The 14,890-nt window shown below is 35.5% G+C and overlaps 2 protein-coding genes across 2 annotated transcripts in view; both read left to right on the top strand.

Annotated features, from left to right (window-relative positions):
* The window catches only part of LOC117334734 (atrial natriuretic peptide receptor 1-like), a 41,420-nt gene extending 36,776 nt beyond the window's left edge, over window positions 1–4,644 (top strand). The window contains 6 exon segments of the mRNA XM_033894528.1: window positions 948–1,140; window positions 1,480–1,653; window positions 1,655–1,670; window positions 1,981–2,064; window positions 2,588–2,679; window positions 3,194–4,644. Of these exon segments, the coding sequence (XP_033750419.1) occupies window positions 948–1,140; window positions 1,480–1,653; window positions 1,655–1,670; window positions 1,981–2,064; window positions 2,588–2,679; window positions 3,194–3,286 (652 nt within the window). The 3' untranslated portion in view covers window positions 3,287–4,644.
* Window positions 4,645–5,126: 482 nt separating this feature from the next.
* On the top strand, window positions 5,127–13,566 carry LOC117334679. Its single transcript, XM_033894436.1, is given in 3 exon segments — window positions 5,127–5,289; window positions 9,212–10,023; window positions 10,025–13,566. Coding segments are annotated over 2 exon segments (2,202 nt in total). The 5' UTR covers window positions 5,127–5,289; window positions 9,212–9,243; the 3' UTR covers window positions 11,447–13,566.
* Window positions 13,567–14,890: the final 1,324 nt, after the last annotated feature.

Genomic DNA, 14,890 nt, shown 5'->3' with positions numbered 1-14,890 from the left:
GGTTGTATCCACGCATAACAAAAAAGAAAAATGTCTGCCCGTCCTTAGATACGACTCTACCATAACTGGGGAATGTCTCGGAAACGATTTTTGGAAATCTGTACTTGTATTATTTTTTTTTTAATCTCAATTGGATGCTTTTTAACTTGCACTGTCAGCTTTAACTACCTCTCTCTTGTTAGTTTATGTCGTAGCTTTGCCTTCCAATTGCAAATATAAATATATTAACATATAAGATGTAGCCCTTGAAGTATTCACGTTCATATTTCATCAATTGCTCAGAATTGGTTCCCTCTTGTTGTTAAGAGTGAAAAAAATAGGTTTCTACCACAATAGGTGGGTACGTGTTATTAAACTCCAAACGTATGGAATAAGCATAACAACTGTTGAATAACATTCAGTAAATGCGATTTGATTGATCGACACGCTGGTCTATGTCCAGGACTATTTTTGATCACTTTTTAATCAATGCGATTTGATTAGCTTACACTTGAAGGCCGCTTAACTATGTCCCGGAAATGATAACGCAGAAAAAGTAGTTCGTAGTTGTTTTTGTTATATTCCTGAAAATATCTGTGGATTTCTATCAATTAATTTCTTTGAAAAGAATAGACTTACTTATTATTTGTGATGATTTGCAATAAATTGTAATATTTCCATACATTTCCGATATTGTAAGTTTTGTATATTAATTACCGGCATTTCAATTTAGGTCATATCCTTACACAATACCTGGCAAAAAAAGAACACACGCTGACACAAAACAGGTTAATTCATCCGCAGAATAGCTCTTTTCTATTGTGGGAGAAACAGGTCACACAAACTCGTATTTTTATAACTTTGGAAAATAACTAATTCGTGTGAAAGAAATACCGTATACAACAACCACTCATTGAGTAACCTGTATTTATCTGATAATAACCATCATTTGTTTTATTTACTTACAGAGTAGTGGCAGAACGACTTAAATCTGGAGAAAACATTTGTCCAGAAATATTTGAATCTGTCACGATTTTTTTCTCCGACATTGTGGGTTTCACGTCACTTTCCTCAAGTAGTACTCCTATTGAGGTGGTAGACTTCCTTAATGATCTCTACACAAGTTTCGACACAGTCATCGCCATGTACGATGTGTACAAGGTAGGCGGGCATACCAATACCAATAGTACGTGCATCATATATGTATATTTGTATGCTATTAGACATTAATAGCAGGCTACGTACATGTAACATATATTACGGGATAGATGTTATAATGCTCACATTTAAAAGACATAATGATAAAATGGCAAAATATGATGGGTAAACCATGAGAATAAGATATCTAGATGTTTCGGAATGTTTAATAGACTCTGATGTAGGAAGCAATCTGTTATCATATCTTAAAGCAAATGATTTTCTTATCAAAATCAAATGACACATGTACATTAATATGTATGTTTCGAAAACTTAAAATTGATCATTAAATATTTACGTTAGGTAGAAACCATCGGAGACGCGTACATGGTCGCGAGTGGACTTCCCGTAAGAAATGGTAACATGCACTCCAAGGAAATAGCAAACATGGCGCTGGCACTTTTAGATTCAGTGGACACGTTTAAGATAAAGCATCGACCAGACAAGAAATTACAGCTCAGAATAGGCCTTCATACTGGGACCTTGCGCGGCAGGTACCTCACTGTTTTTATTTACGATAAAGGATTTTACAGGAGACAGACAAGCGAATTGCATCTCAAAATATTAATTAATAAATAGTTGTAAATAAGCAATAATCAAAATGCGTCACCTTTTTATATCAATTATTGTTTGTTTAAGTTATAACCTCTTAATTACATTTTTTTAATTTTCTGTCATATCCTCGCCAGTTACTATACACACTTCCTATATGACCGAATACCATTGGCAATAGTTAAATAGTGTTTCTTGTGACGCAGTATTGTGGTACCAAAGTGATGCTACAGAATTGTTATAATATTGTAGGTGTAGTAGGCCGCACCATGCCGAGATACTGCCTGTTCGGGGACACCGTCAACATGGCGTCGAGGATGGAATCAAACGGAGAAGGTAAAATTCTGTTTCTTTGAATCCATTGGGGGAGGCATATAGTTGCTTCTTGAAAATCAATGGAGAAGGAAACCGTTATTTCCTCAGAATTAAAGTAGATGGAGCTGATGATTCATAGAAATCATTAAATGGATGCTGACTATTGTTTCTTAGGGATTAATTTGGAACAGAAATCAAATTTATCAATTTCAAATGTCAGTCGTTGTTTCTTAGGGATTAATTTGGAACAGAAATTGTCGCTACGTTGAGATCTTTGAATCGAAGTGGGAAGATAGGTTGTTTCAGCGGGATCAAATTGAAATGTCAGTCGTTGTTTCTAAGGAATTAAATGTGCATGGTCAGTATGTTTCTTGATACAGGAACCAAATGTGAAAGTAAATTGTTCAGAAGAAACCCAATGTTATATGAACATTCACTGGTTTCTTGTTACAGTCCACAATTTCTCTTTATAACGATATCTTTATTTTATCCCTGAAGATTATATACTAATGCTATATTATTATATTTTATCATTAATATCCAGCCCTTAAAATCCACGTGAGTAATTCCACGTACAATTGTCTGAGTAAACACATAGGCTACGACCTTCAGGAGAGAGGCAGCATGGAGATTAAGGTTTGTACAGAAGGCCAACATCCTGAATCAGTTAATGGAGACTTGAACAGTGTTATAAATCATATTGCATATATATGATGTTTTTGTAAGTGATGCGAAATGTTGATATATCTATATCATGTGTAATGAAAAAAATTGTATGAAATGTTCTCTTTTACCTTGGATATTATGTGAGAAAGAGCTACAATGTATTCTGCATGTTGAAAACTAGTAAGTACTAAAGTACTGGAGATACGATAACAATGAGTTGGCGGAAAGTAGTGAATATCATAGTGCAAACCAAACAATGTCATGGTGTTTTTTTTAATTCATTTATTCATCTTGAGTCGTTTCCATGAAAACTGGATATATATTTTCCATGTGAATATCGCAGAATCGTGTATATATACAGGTCACCGTATTCAGATTTATCTATTCTATATTAAAATTATCTACACCTAAAGATCAATATGAAAATGATATGAATTTTATCATAGATAATGCTTTAATGAATTGGATTTATTATTGTCTCCAGGGAAAGGGAATGCAGACAACCTACTGGTTAATCGGAATGACGTGTGCGGCTATGTCGACTGTATCGTCGCCATTGTATGACGTGAAGATGTGAAAGTGTGCACCATGACCCTAACATATCATTATGGCCAGTTTACAAAACAGACTTAATGTCCTTTGTTCCAAACCATATCCCGAAGTGGAGACAAAGAATATAATCTCGTCCCCAAGACAATGGCTGATGTCATCGCTATCGTGGTTAAAAGACGCTGGCATGGTGTTTTGTTAATTTATTTGAACGAATTTTTCAAACGCCAAAAACAAACGAGATATTTCTTTATAAATATGAAACATGTCGTGGATTAGTTATTTTAAGAGATAAGGTAATGTGTTTTATATTTTGTAACTTTATTTGTCGGGATTAGACAAATCAATCAAAATGTGCTATAAAGTCGACATAATGAATCAAACTTTGCTCAATCAAACCTCTGTAGATAAATATGTGTGTTACTAATTGATTTTTTCGTTTTATTTCAATATTTTTGAGAATTGATGTGTGTCGCTGGTTTTATAGAATACCTTCTCGGAACACCTGACTTCTGGAAAAGTTTATTTCTCCTCCGAATTTAAATGACGATTCCTTTGTCCAATGCCTACACGTATCATATATACACCAGTGTGTGATAACTATGTAGAAGCATCCCATCCTAAAAGTAGCATCCAAAAATACAGACGAGTGAAATCAATCCTAACAAAGGAGTGCAACAAAGAAGTTCAGTATGTCCAATCAGAAATCGACTGACAGTACCATGTGTGACGTCAATGGTTCCCTCCATAATATTGTGTTAAACTCAACTTTATCCGATATATAATTTTGCCAAATTCATCATACGATGGGGGTGCATTCCTTTGTGTATTTTAAACAATTGTTTAACCCGTGTTACTGCTGGTAACTAGTACATTGATCAAACCGTGTTCATAATGATAAACAAAGGGGTTTGTGTTTAAGGAAACCGTTGTACGAGAGAATGGACAAATCTCATTTGCGGTCCTCGATCAGGCCGTTCTGTAAAATAAACTGATGCTTTCTTTTCTTATTTAAAGTTACATATGTATACACATTAGAGTAAAGCGGTTTTCAAAGAACCACTACTTTGATTGGATTAGAATAGTTTGTAAAAGTGAGTTTAATATTTATCAATCAATAATGTTATGTTAAAACTTCATTGTCTTATTCATTATTGATGAATCGAATCGGCTTAACAACAGTTCTTTTGACTAAGTTGTCGTATTGTAATTAGTTTTTGTTTCTCCATTTAATAAGCCAGTTGGTTGTGGCAATTTGATTTAGACCAATTTATCTGGTGTGATTTTCGAAAACATTCGTGTCTGTTCCAATAGATTATTATATTTTCATGTTTGCAATTACATATAACTTAAAAGATTTTTGTTGTAAGTAAAATATAAATTGTCTTCTTATGTGTTCGTTTTTTTATTTGGCCATCTGTGTATGGCCAAGGCATCTTATCCATTAAAAGACAAGTAGCTGCCCGACATTAGACCGATAGATGACCATTATTAAACAAAATAATTATAACATCGCAAAAGGCAAATAGTTTAATTCATTGACTAAAATGTCAATAAATGTAGTAAATATATGTATCTCCTTAGCTTTACATTATAAGTTAACCCATATTCAATCCAGACATGCGGGTAAAGTGACTTCATACAGACATATGTATATGGTAAATTTTATCTTATAGCTATATTTGTCATGTTCACATCATCATCAATTGCCCTTATCATTTTCGTTTCATCATTTATGTTATACGGGAAGAAACGGATTATAAGTTTTATACTTGTATCTAATCCCATAGGAGTTTTAACATAAATCAAAATCAAATCAAATGTTATCCGGATCTGTCCATCACCGTTGCAGGTTTGCTACTTACTTCCATTCAAAGGGGGATAACTCTGAAAAAGATAAACAAAATCACGTTGGTTGCACGTTTTTTAACAAGGACATAATTATAAGTGTTCGATGTTGGAGGTTATATGTAATATGCATCATAATCCTAGTTGATGAACTTATGCTGAATTAGTGAAGGAGGAATACAGGTATGGTATGAAAAAAGAAATCGTAGAGTGTAAACAGACCTACAATGTATACACGTCTGTGGTTTATAATTGAATATAACGGTTATCCATCAGCTGTCCATGTATAACCTGAACAACGGTATGGTGCCAGATGTGTATAGTCTACGTAAAGCATATGAATAGCATTGTATCTTTTGAATAGATCTTGATTCACTCGAATATATTGCTCCGGACTTCTACAATAGCTCAATAATATGTATATACACACTGTAAAGCTGTGTAGCTAGCATATGTGTTAGTGTAATTGGTTATCTGGCCGGCTACTTGTACATGTATACTATGATGTATACAGATGGTAACACTAGTGGAGAAGGATGGCCGGACCGCCAGAAAACTCAGACGGGGTAATGTATACGGGAAAGTTTTATCAGATAAGCACATCGGTGAAATTCCTTTGTAAATAAGGTGTAGCATTTCTGGATATTTCACTTTCGTTTTAAACACCGGAGTTTACTCCACTGCAATATTAATACAATATTGGAGTGGTATCAAATACATATAAAAGAAAATTATGTTGCAATACAACATTCTCTGGCAACGTATACATAGTATACATGTAGCTTGTTCCACGGTAACATGTCGATTGTAAAGAATTATTTTTAAAACCACTCATCAGGTATTAACAGACGTGATGAAATCGACGCTACATTCTGGCAATACCTTGTTTTTATATATGTTTATATGCTCATCGTGACCGTGTGCACACAGCTACGTAGGAAGTTTACACATAATGCCAATGTTTCTCGGGACACGCCTCAGATTAGGAAAGCTAATCTGGGTGTCTCACAAAGCACTGTCCACATCACGGAAACCTGATAATCGGTTACGGTCTAATGTGTATATATCTTTTTAGACGTTTTAGGTGTCTACATTCAGCAGAATGTGACCTCTTTTAAGAGAACTCGTGTTACCGAATTTTTAATCTAAACATTCCAAAACTCTAGAAATGTCATGTATCCGCATCAGAATAGAACATTACAAGAAATTATAATGGCTACACGATCCAAAGGCGATATTGTTACATAAGATCATTGTTAATGGGATGTACGGCAATAATGTAGGACAGTGAGCGAAAGAAGGTATCATACGGTCTGCTGGAGAAGATATAGATAGGATTTAGTACAGTATACTCCGCACGGTCTACAGGCGTGTTACATAGCTTTCGAATCATGTTTAGTTTTATTTTCTGGGTTTATCACCCAATGAACATACGGACCATTTTTGAGGAAGTATACATAAGGGAAACCCAATTAAAATACTAATCAGATCTGTTTTAAAGAGCCGTCAGGGTAAATTGTCTAGCAAAGGGACACAGCAGCACTGGACACAGGCGCTTGCATAGAAAATGCGATTTTCAAAAAAGAAGAAAAAAAAATTGATATGACAGTGGTATGTGTAATCTGTTAAGCTCCTCAGATTACACATACCACTGTCATATCAATTTTTTTTTTTTTTTTTTTTGAAAATCGCGTTTTCTATGCAAGCGCCTGTGGCACTGGCCAGCCTCTGATATGGTCGATCCACATAGATTGTGTTGTTTTGTTGTCGATTACTAATGTCGGGTTTCACAGATATCCTCACTGTAATTTTTTATTTTACTTGAGAAAGCATATGATGTTTTGGTGAAAGTCTGCTGATGAGCTATTGCTGATTCGCCACGAGTAGAGCATTGCATTGAAATCCCTTGTTTTAGGGGTTCAGTGTGAAGTCATTCTGCAATGTAAATGTTTCAGTGAAGTATTTAACTGTTCTAATGGAAATGTTTTAGTCATGTTAATACCTTAACATAGGCGCCGCCTCCCTAGATTAACAAAGTTGTATAAGTTAATGTTTTAGACACCGTTACCTCACAGAGGCACCACCTCACCAGATTATCAAAGTTTTATAAGTTAATCTTTATGGCTCTGATAACCAGTTACTCACAAAATTTTATTTTTAAAATGATTACTGTTTAGACAGTTCATTATTTAGGATTATATTCACATATTAAAATATTTCAGAGAAGTACTCCCCTTATAAAAGTTTAAACATATATTGCTTTTCATATTAGCGCTATAAGAGATTTTTACTAGTAAAAGAGGTTCAATAAATATATACACCATCCAGCAATAATAGGGATTACATGATATAAATATCCAGCATGCTTGTATATTCCCTTTATTGTTCGCCATCAAAGTACAATGGGTCACATATGTTAAAGACATTATTCCGCAATGGGAGAGAGTTACATGTGCTATTGAACGGTAGGACTTTATAACAACAGCCTGTTGTAGTCAGCCTCACCTCAAGCAATAATGAGTGACAATGGCGTGTTTAGCCTAAATCTTCAACTAAATCATGTGCCTATCCAGCTATTAACGTTAATTACTTTCTGTTTCTACCATTCAATTAATTTCCCGGTCATCTTTATGAAATATCTTTTGAATGTATCTGAGTGAAATAAAGTTTGATGATTTTTGTGTAGGTCTATGAAAATAATTTCACTAAGCGTGACACGGTGTAATTTGTGTTCGCTAGGTTTGATTATAATTGAATAGAATACACCGGCTGCCATTGAAGCACATTTTCTCTAAAGATGTTGCATGTAAACAATTTATAAAATAAAGTTATAAAGCAATAGAAAAACATCTTGAAAAGCATGACACGGTGTAATACTTGCAAGAGCGCCTCACTGATCACACAGTGCTAGTATGTACGTAAAGATTTCACCAATCAAACGCAACAGATAATGTATTCCTTAACAGTTCAGCCAATCAGGCGAGACTGAAAACGTTTAAGTTAATATTCCTTGTACCAAGCTTTTCCATTGGTTCGTGTATTCTACATATCAAATTATAGATGGTTTAGATGGTCAAAATAATAATCTGTTGTGATGCTGTATATAAACAACTAGCTCTTATACACGGATTAATAACGACATGTCATGTAATCTCCATTATTATATAATCCCTTTGTCAATTTATGGCAATAAAATATGTTTAAACTATATAACGCAAACATTTTTGAACATCGATATCGACTTGTTCTTTCCCTTTTATAGCCAATGATATTTGTAATCAGACTGAAATGAACTTTTTTCTCTTCGCCTTGCACGCGCAAAATTTGAAGCATGGTCTCCATACACAACAATATTTTATAGTCATTGCGCGATAGGTAAGAAGTCTGTTTTCAGGTTAAAGAATAAAAAAAAATAAGAATTGAACTAGATAATATACTGGTCTATCGATGTAAAAATCGAAAACCAGGACACAGATTTGCGGCTTAATCAGTGCAATTCACTCTTCGGTCAGTTCATTGTAAATACATACTGGGTCAAAGTGTAGATAGGTAGTTATAATTTGTGCCTAATCCTTTGATGCAAGTTTGACAATTGGTATGTTTAAATCAATCAGTTTATAGACCAATTTATTAAACTTTTCATTTCCAACGAATCGGACACGGGTAATCATATCGTTCCTTCTAATCCCTCCTATCAGACGCGAGTGAGCACACCAATCAGAGTTGTCTTATACATTAACATTCTACCGAATTTAATCAAACGAAGCCAATCACGTAATAGATGTACTTAAAAAAACAAAAATCGATCGGGCGCCACTTACCAGATGCACAAGACGTGTAATTATGCCAACAACAATGACGGATCTCGTGCTCTCAGATATCCCTATAATCCATATTTAAAACAATATATTGTCACGTGTATATAACAGTGAAAATAGTAGATTTGTTGACGTTTAATCGATTCTTGATCAATCATTGCGAATTTGTCTGCACATGCTTATTCCACATATCTATGTATTAAATCGGAAAGGAAAGAATTCATTGCAACAATTAAGAAACATTTTTGATGAATACATTGTGATGAAGCTATTTTGTTTGATTCCAGGGAAGGTTTGGACTTAATCAACAGGACAGGATATGACATCAGACATCTCCGGAGGAGTCTTCAACAGCACCAATTTCTACAAGGTATTTGTGAAGGTCAACCTCTGGTTCTGTACTGTAAATCATGATCCACGTCGACAGTTGGACGCCGGTCATCAGATCGACAAAACGTCAATATGGCAGGTCGGGAACGAGTATCTGTCGGAAGCCGTGCAATATATGTTTTCCGCCTCAAAGACGAAGTCTGTGGATGGTCCAAGCGCTAGTGATGACGACACTTTCTGTGTGAAGGAACTCGACTCCGTCACTGAACACAGGCTTCCCGTACCCCTACTACTAGCGGTTCTCATTGCCGCTGTCTGTGTTGTGGTTACGTCATTGCTTCTTTGTATTTGTTGGCGACTGAGAAAGAATCGTTTGAAATGCAAAACGGAAGTGGTAATTGATACCACAAAACAACAAGTTGAGGATCAAAGTAGTTCCGTTACCACAAATGACAATTTACTCACAGAAAATGACCAATTACAGACAAAATGTGAATTATATGACGAGTACCGAACGGGAACAATCAAAGGGATACTATTAGTATTTCCTTCTTTCATTTACCCACGGAAAAACGGTGGTTATTTTAACTCTACTGATTCTGATTTAAGTTGGTTCCTGAAAAACAGTGTGGACTATGTCTTTTCTGAACTTGACAAATATTTGCTTGATAGAGCCTCTCTGAACTCTCCTACATCCAATGGCCCAAGTACGTCTTTGGCTGACAGCATGACGTCACCACGTTTGACAACGCGTAGAGTGGTACCTCGCTCTCGTCAAGGGAAGAGGAAGCTCACCATTGCTATCCCAGCACGATCGCATAGACGAACCGAGCGAAAGGAGGGCGTGGCAGGAATTCCAGCAGAAAGTCATTCCACTTGGAAAATACCCTTATCACAACGACACTTACCGGAACACTGATAAGATTCCAGACGCCAAGGTTCGAAATCTTATTCAATTCTATAATGCACAGTGTATCGTTCGTTTTGAACAATGGAATGGAGCATGTCTACTAGCAAACTACACTCTGGTTCTTCTGGAAAAGGCGATGAAAACGTTAAATATTGATTCGAGTGGACTGAGTTTTAACAGACTCGAAATGACTGGAAGCATAATGAAAGGCTTGAAGTCTTCTACCGCTGGCCAGTTTGACGTATTGATGATTTTCCAAGGTAGTGGTTTTAAGGTATCTCGCGCTCTGGATCAAATAAGTAGCACTGGTATACCACCTGGCAAGTTGGTTCTCACGGCTGAAGAAACTCGCGATCAACCGAACGATTGTCTTAAAACTTCCAATATTGATAATTCCAATTATCTTTGCGTTTCATCAGAAGCACTTGTTGGTGTTACAGAAAGTATGCTTGATAGAGGAATACAGAAATTATACACCGAGACTCGTTCTCTTATTGATAGACTTCCATTCCGTATCCAGAGGTCTGCTACTGCGTCTCTAACACTCTCGCTAGATACAAGAAATGTAGTTGGTCTGAACCTGCCAGAAATTAAGATCCATATTATACCAGCTATTCCTATTCATGCTGGAGGCTGGTACCAGTTATCGACAGTCTACGCAGTGCCGCCATGGCATATTCAGGATGTGAAGAGGAAGACGTCCGCTAGGAGTGAAGGAGCTCACCAGACATGTCCGCATGACCTCTTGTGGGGTCTGTCTCTGGGTGAGCTCGAACGAGCGTTCTTTAATGGAGTTGATATGAAAATGAAAACGGCGGGAGTCACGAGCTGCCATATCGTCTGCTTAGTGATCCTGAAGACATTGTTCACAAGCGTAACACGACGGTCTCTTTTGGACCGAGGCGAAATTAACTCGTACATAATAGAGACGGTATTGTCATTTCTTCTGCTGGAAAGTTCACCGAGTGACTGGACTATAGACAAACTTGCAGATCGATTCTCTGATTCAATCCACTTCTTACGATCTGCCATGGAACACGGAAGGCTGCCAAACTTTTTTCTCCACAATCCACACCTGTTGAAACAGATGCCTGCTTTGAAGACATATCCCTTCCTGACGAAAGGACGACAGGAGAATCTCTTTGCCGAAAGTAGGCAAGATACTACAGAGAAAACTTTCAAGTTTATGAATCACAGACTAAAAGAAATGAAGATGGAAGACTGTGTCAATGGAGACTACTCCGAGGAAATGTGGGAATACGAATTCTTTGTGTTCAACTAGACAAATACGCAAGTGTTTTTGTCGCAACAATTTCAGTTTAAATAGAAATACATTTTGAAAGAGTTTTGACACCCGAGGCTGTTTTATCCGATACTTTGGATCAACATATTTTACCAAAGCAGTATTGGGAAGTTTTCGTAAGAAATATGATATTAGCATGATGTTTTAATAAACCAGAGAGTAGCTTCTCTATAATTGGACATTTGCTTACGCTGGCGTAATTCATAGATGTGTTATATTGTATGTTATACTGAAACATAACGTAAAGTTTTGATATGAATGTATTTACGATTGTGCCATATTTATTTTAAGCTGAAGTTATGATACTGCATTTTTCAAAAATTTAACCAGGAGAGTTCCGTTATTTGCGTTGCAATCATGTTTTGTGTATTGTGTATGCTTATAACATTTAAAACATTTCCATACTTCGTATGCGGTCTTTCATATTTCCATATGTTCTTATATCTCATACAAATTTCTGTTCCATGGTTTTATTATCATTTTTTTATTATTATTTTCCCTCTATTCAGATAGTATAACATTATTCCATTATCATAGGTATTTTATCATGAATATATTTAATTTTAGCTGACACTGTCGTTTCGAGAAAAGGGTGACGTACAAGTATACATATGCTTCACAACACTTAACCAACAAAAGTATCGATGTTCATCGGGCCAAGGGAGGTAACTCTGTTGAAATTAGAAGGATTTGGCATGGAATAGTAGGTACTGTGATATATGGATGTCCGTTTTCGGTCCAGATTTATTTTAATTCATTTGAATGAGGAATGTTAATTCTGTAGTATATATAACTAGTCAAATGTGTGGTGTGACAGAATTATAGGGTGGCTGGTTCCACAGCTAGTCTACAGCCCGGTGTAGGATTACATTCAGTATTGTGGCACCTGCTTTCTTAACATTGCTGGTTCGTATTTTTAGGACATATGATGTTCACAGGATAGATGCATGGTGTGATATTTATATTAAGTCTATAAAATAATGTATACATTTAAAAAAACGATATTCCATAACTAATACTGGTGTATACTTACAAAAAGATATCTTATCTTTTGATGCTCCATCACTTATACACTATATTAAAAAGTATATTTACATATTGTAATCCAGCAGATACATCATCGCTATACTTCTGTGTATTAAACTGAAGTCCAGTATCAGTGGTGTGAAGATTTAACATGACGAGCATTCAGTATCCATTGTTGTTTTGATACTTATGTAAAGTATTTGTACCTGAAGTACATGTACATATATATATATATAACAAGGTAAACAATGGAGGTGTAATACTGTTCTGTTATGTCATAGGAGACCAAACATTTCGGAAGGAAACATCCTTTTTGAGAGTCTAAACATATTAACACATTATCTATTTGGATGGTGGTTAATTACCGGAAATACTAACGTGTTTGACTTAAGCTAACTCCAAATAATTATGATGGACTTACAGTATGCTTCTGTTTGATTCTCGCCAAGTAGAACTGTACTGTAGAGAATCTAGAGGAGCGTAATTTAATTTTTTTATTAAACAGATGATAATAAGCCTATTGGGGTTGTCTCTGATGAAATATATATTTGATGACCAACGTTTGTTATTGCACGTGTATGTAAATACACATTGCATGCTATCAGGCTATCACGTTCTGTCATTAAGTATAATAATACGTGAATATGTATTTTTGGTTCGGTATGTACTGTAAGGATGGCGAGCAATTCTGAGGAGACCCGATGACATTTTACAGGAGGCAAAATGGACGGCATATTTCGATTGTGCATGCCAAGCAGTTGAGATATTCACTAGTTTCGTTAATTTGACTTGAAGCTCATGGAAATTCACTATTTAATGTTTAACGACACTGGTGAAGCAATGAAGCTTCATTTCGTTTTTCATGACGTTGGTTTCGACTACTACCCAAGGGAATGATATTTCGTGATATTTGCCCAGATTCGTTTCTAGATGTTTTATATAACTCCACAATGTTATAGTGAAAGTTTCCCGTGATATCTGGAAACAACATTAAATTCCTTTGCCTGAAAGAATGGGAGTGACAACATTATCTGTTATATTTTTAAATAGTTATATTAAAACATGATGCTTTCTTTCGTTGCGTTTGTTGTACTTGATTGGAGGTAAAATTGACAAATCAAGGGAGACAACCTCGATACCTCTCAAAGTACTTGACGGTGCAACATGACGCTAGATGTTACACTCCTCATTTTCCTAATGCAGTAATTTTACGTTTTTCAAACAAAAATTAATACAAATTTAAGCAATAACTTTATCAAGTAAAATATGCTTATATGTCTCTGTTGCGTATCAAATCTTTAAAAAAAAAAAAAAAATTAAATAAAAATGAAATGCTAAAATGAATGCAAAAATTAAGTCATTCCTCAACCCAAAGCAATCAACATAGCTACCGAGTATTCAATATTGACATTGACGTAATACTATATTCGGCGGTGTGTCCGCGTGCTTTCGTGCACATGCATGTTCTTTGTGGTCGCAAACACGTGCATGCAAAGGTGCAATACACTGCTGTACCTGTATGCATACGTCTAATTCCGTGTGTGTTCAAGCACACTTCATTTGTTAACACACGTGTATGCATGATATGGTACACGTGTGTTCGTCCGCGTGTGGTGCCGGTATATTGAAGATATGCCTATAATCAGACAATAAAGACCTGGGATCAACTCCCTTATGAGTGATATACTCCACCAGTCCGCTATCTTCTGTAGGTCTTATCGATTTAATTTAAACTTAAAAGCCAAGCTACCATATACAATGTGAAATCACGTCATTGTATGGATTATAAACGAACGTTAGAAATAGAACGTAACTAGATCACCCCTAGTGTGCTTTTTAATTTAACATGTTATCTTTACTATAAAAATGTTTTATTTAATCAACTTTTGGTTCTTAATGAAATATACTATTGGTTTCGTCAGTTTAGATACTTTCGCTTTTTTATTATCTTAAAATGTCGAATTATCGTACATGTCTACAGTGTATAAATAATTACACAAATCAATATGTTGAGGTAAAAATAGCTTTTGTGATAGAACAAATGTTGAAGAATTTAAGACTTTTTATTTCACAGTAACATTAGCTTGCTGTAAATCTGCCTCATTCACCATGTGTATACAATACTTTATTGAAACTAACCATACTTTAGCAACAAGACCCATGCATGATGAAAACACATCAGCAGCGATCGCTTTCAACTAATAATACATGCAGAAAGACCGGGAAACCGCCTACAACGGATTTTATACTCCAATCAATACAGGACCAAACATGCTATATACATAAAAACACACACAAACCTAACTAGTATGTTTTAGTTTGTACACTATCATTTGTGTATGTCTTTACTTAATGACTTCCTGATCAGTTTGGTGACTGGGTGTCGTGGCCTGCCAT

The sequence above is a fragment of the Pecten maximus genome, chromosome 9 (genome assembly GCF_902652985.1).
Source record: "Pecten maximus chromosome 9, xPecMax1.1, whole genome shotgun sequence".
Classification (NCBI taxonomy): Eukaryota; Metazoa; Mollusca; class Bivalvia; order Pectinida; family Pectinidae; genus Pecten; species Pecten maximus.
Note: the sequence above shows the minus strand (reverse complement) of the source record. Positions and strands in the feature narration are given on the sequence as shown.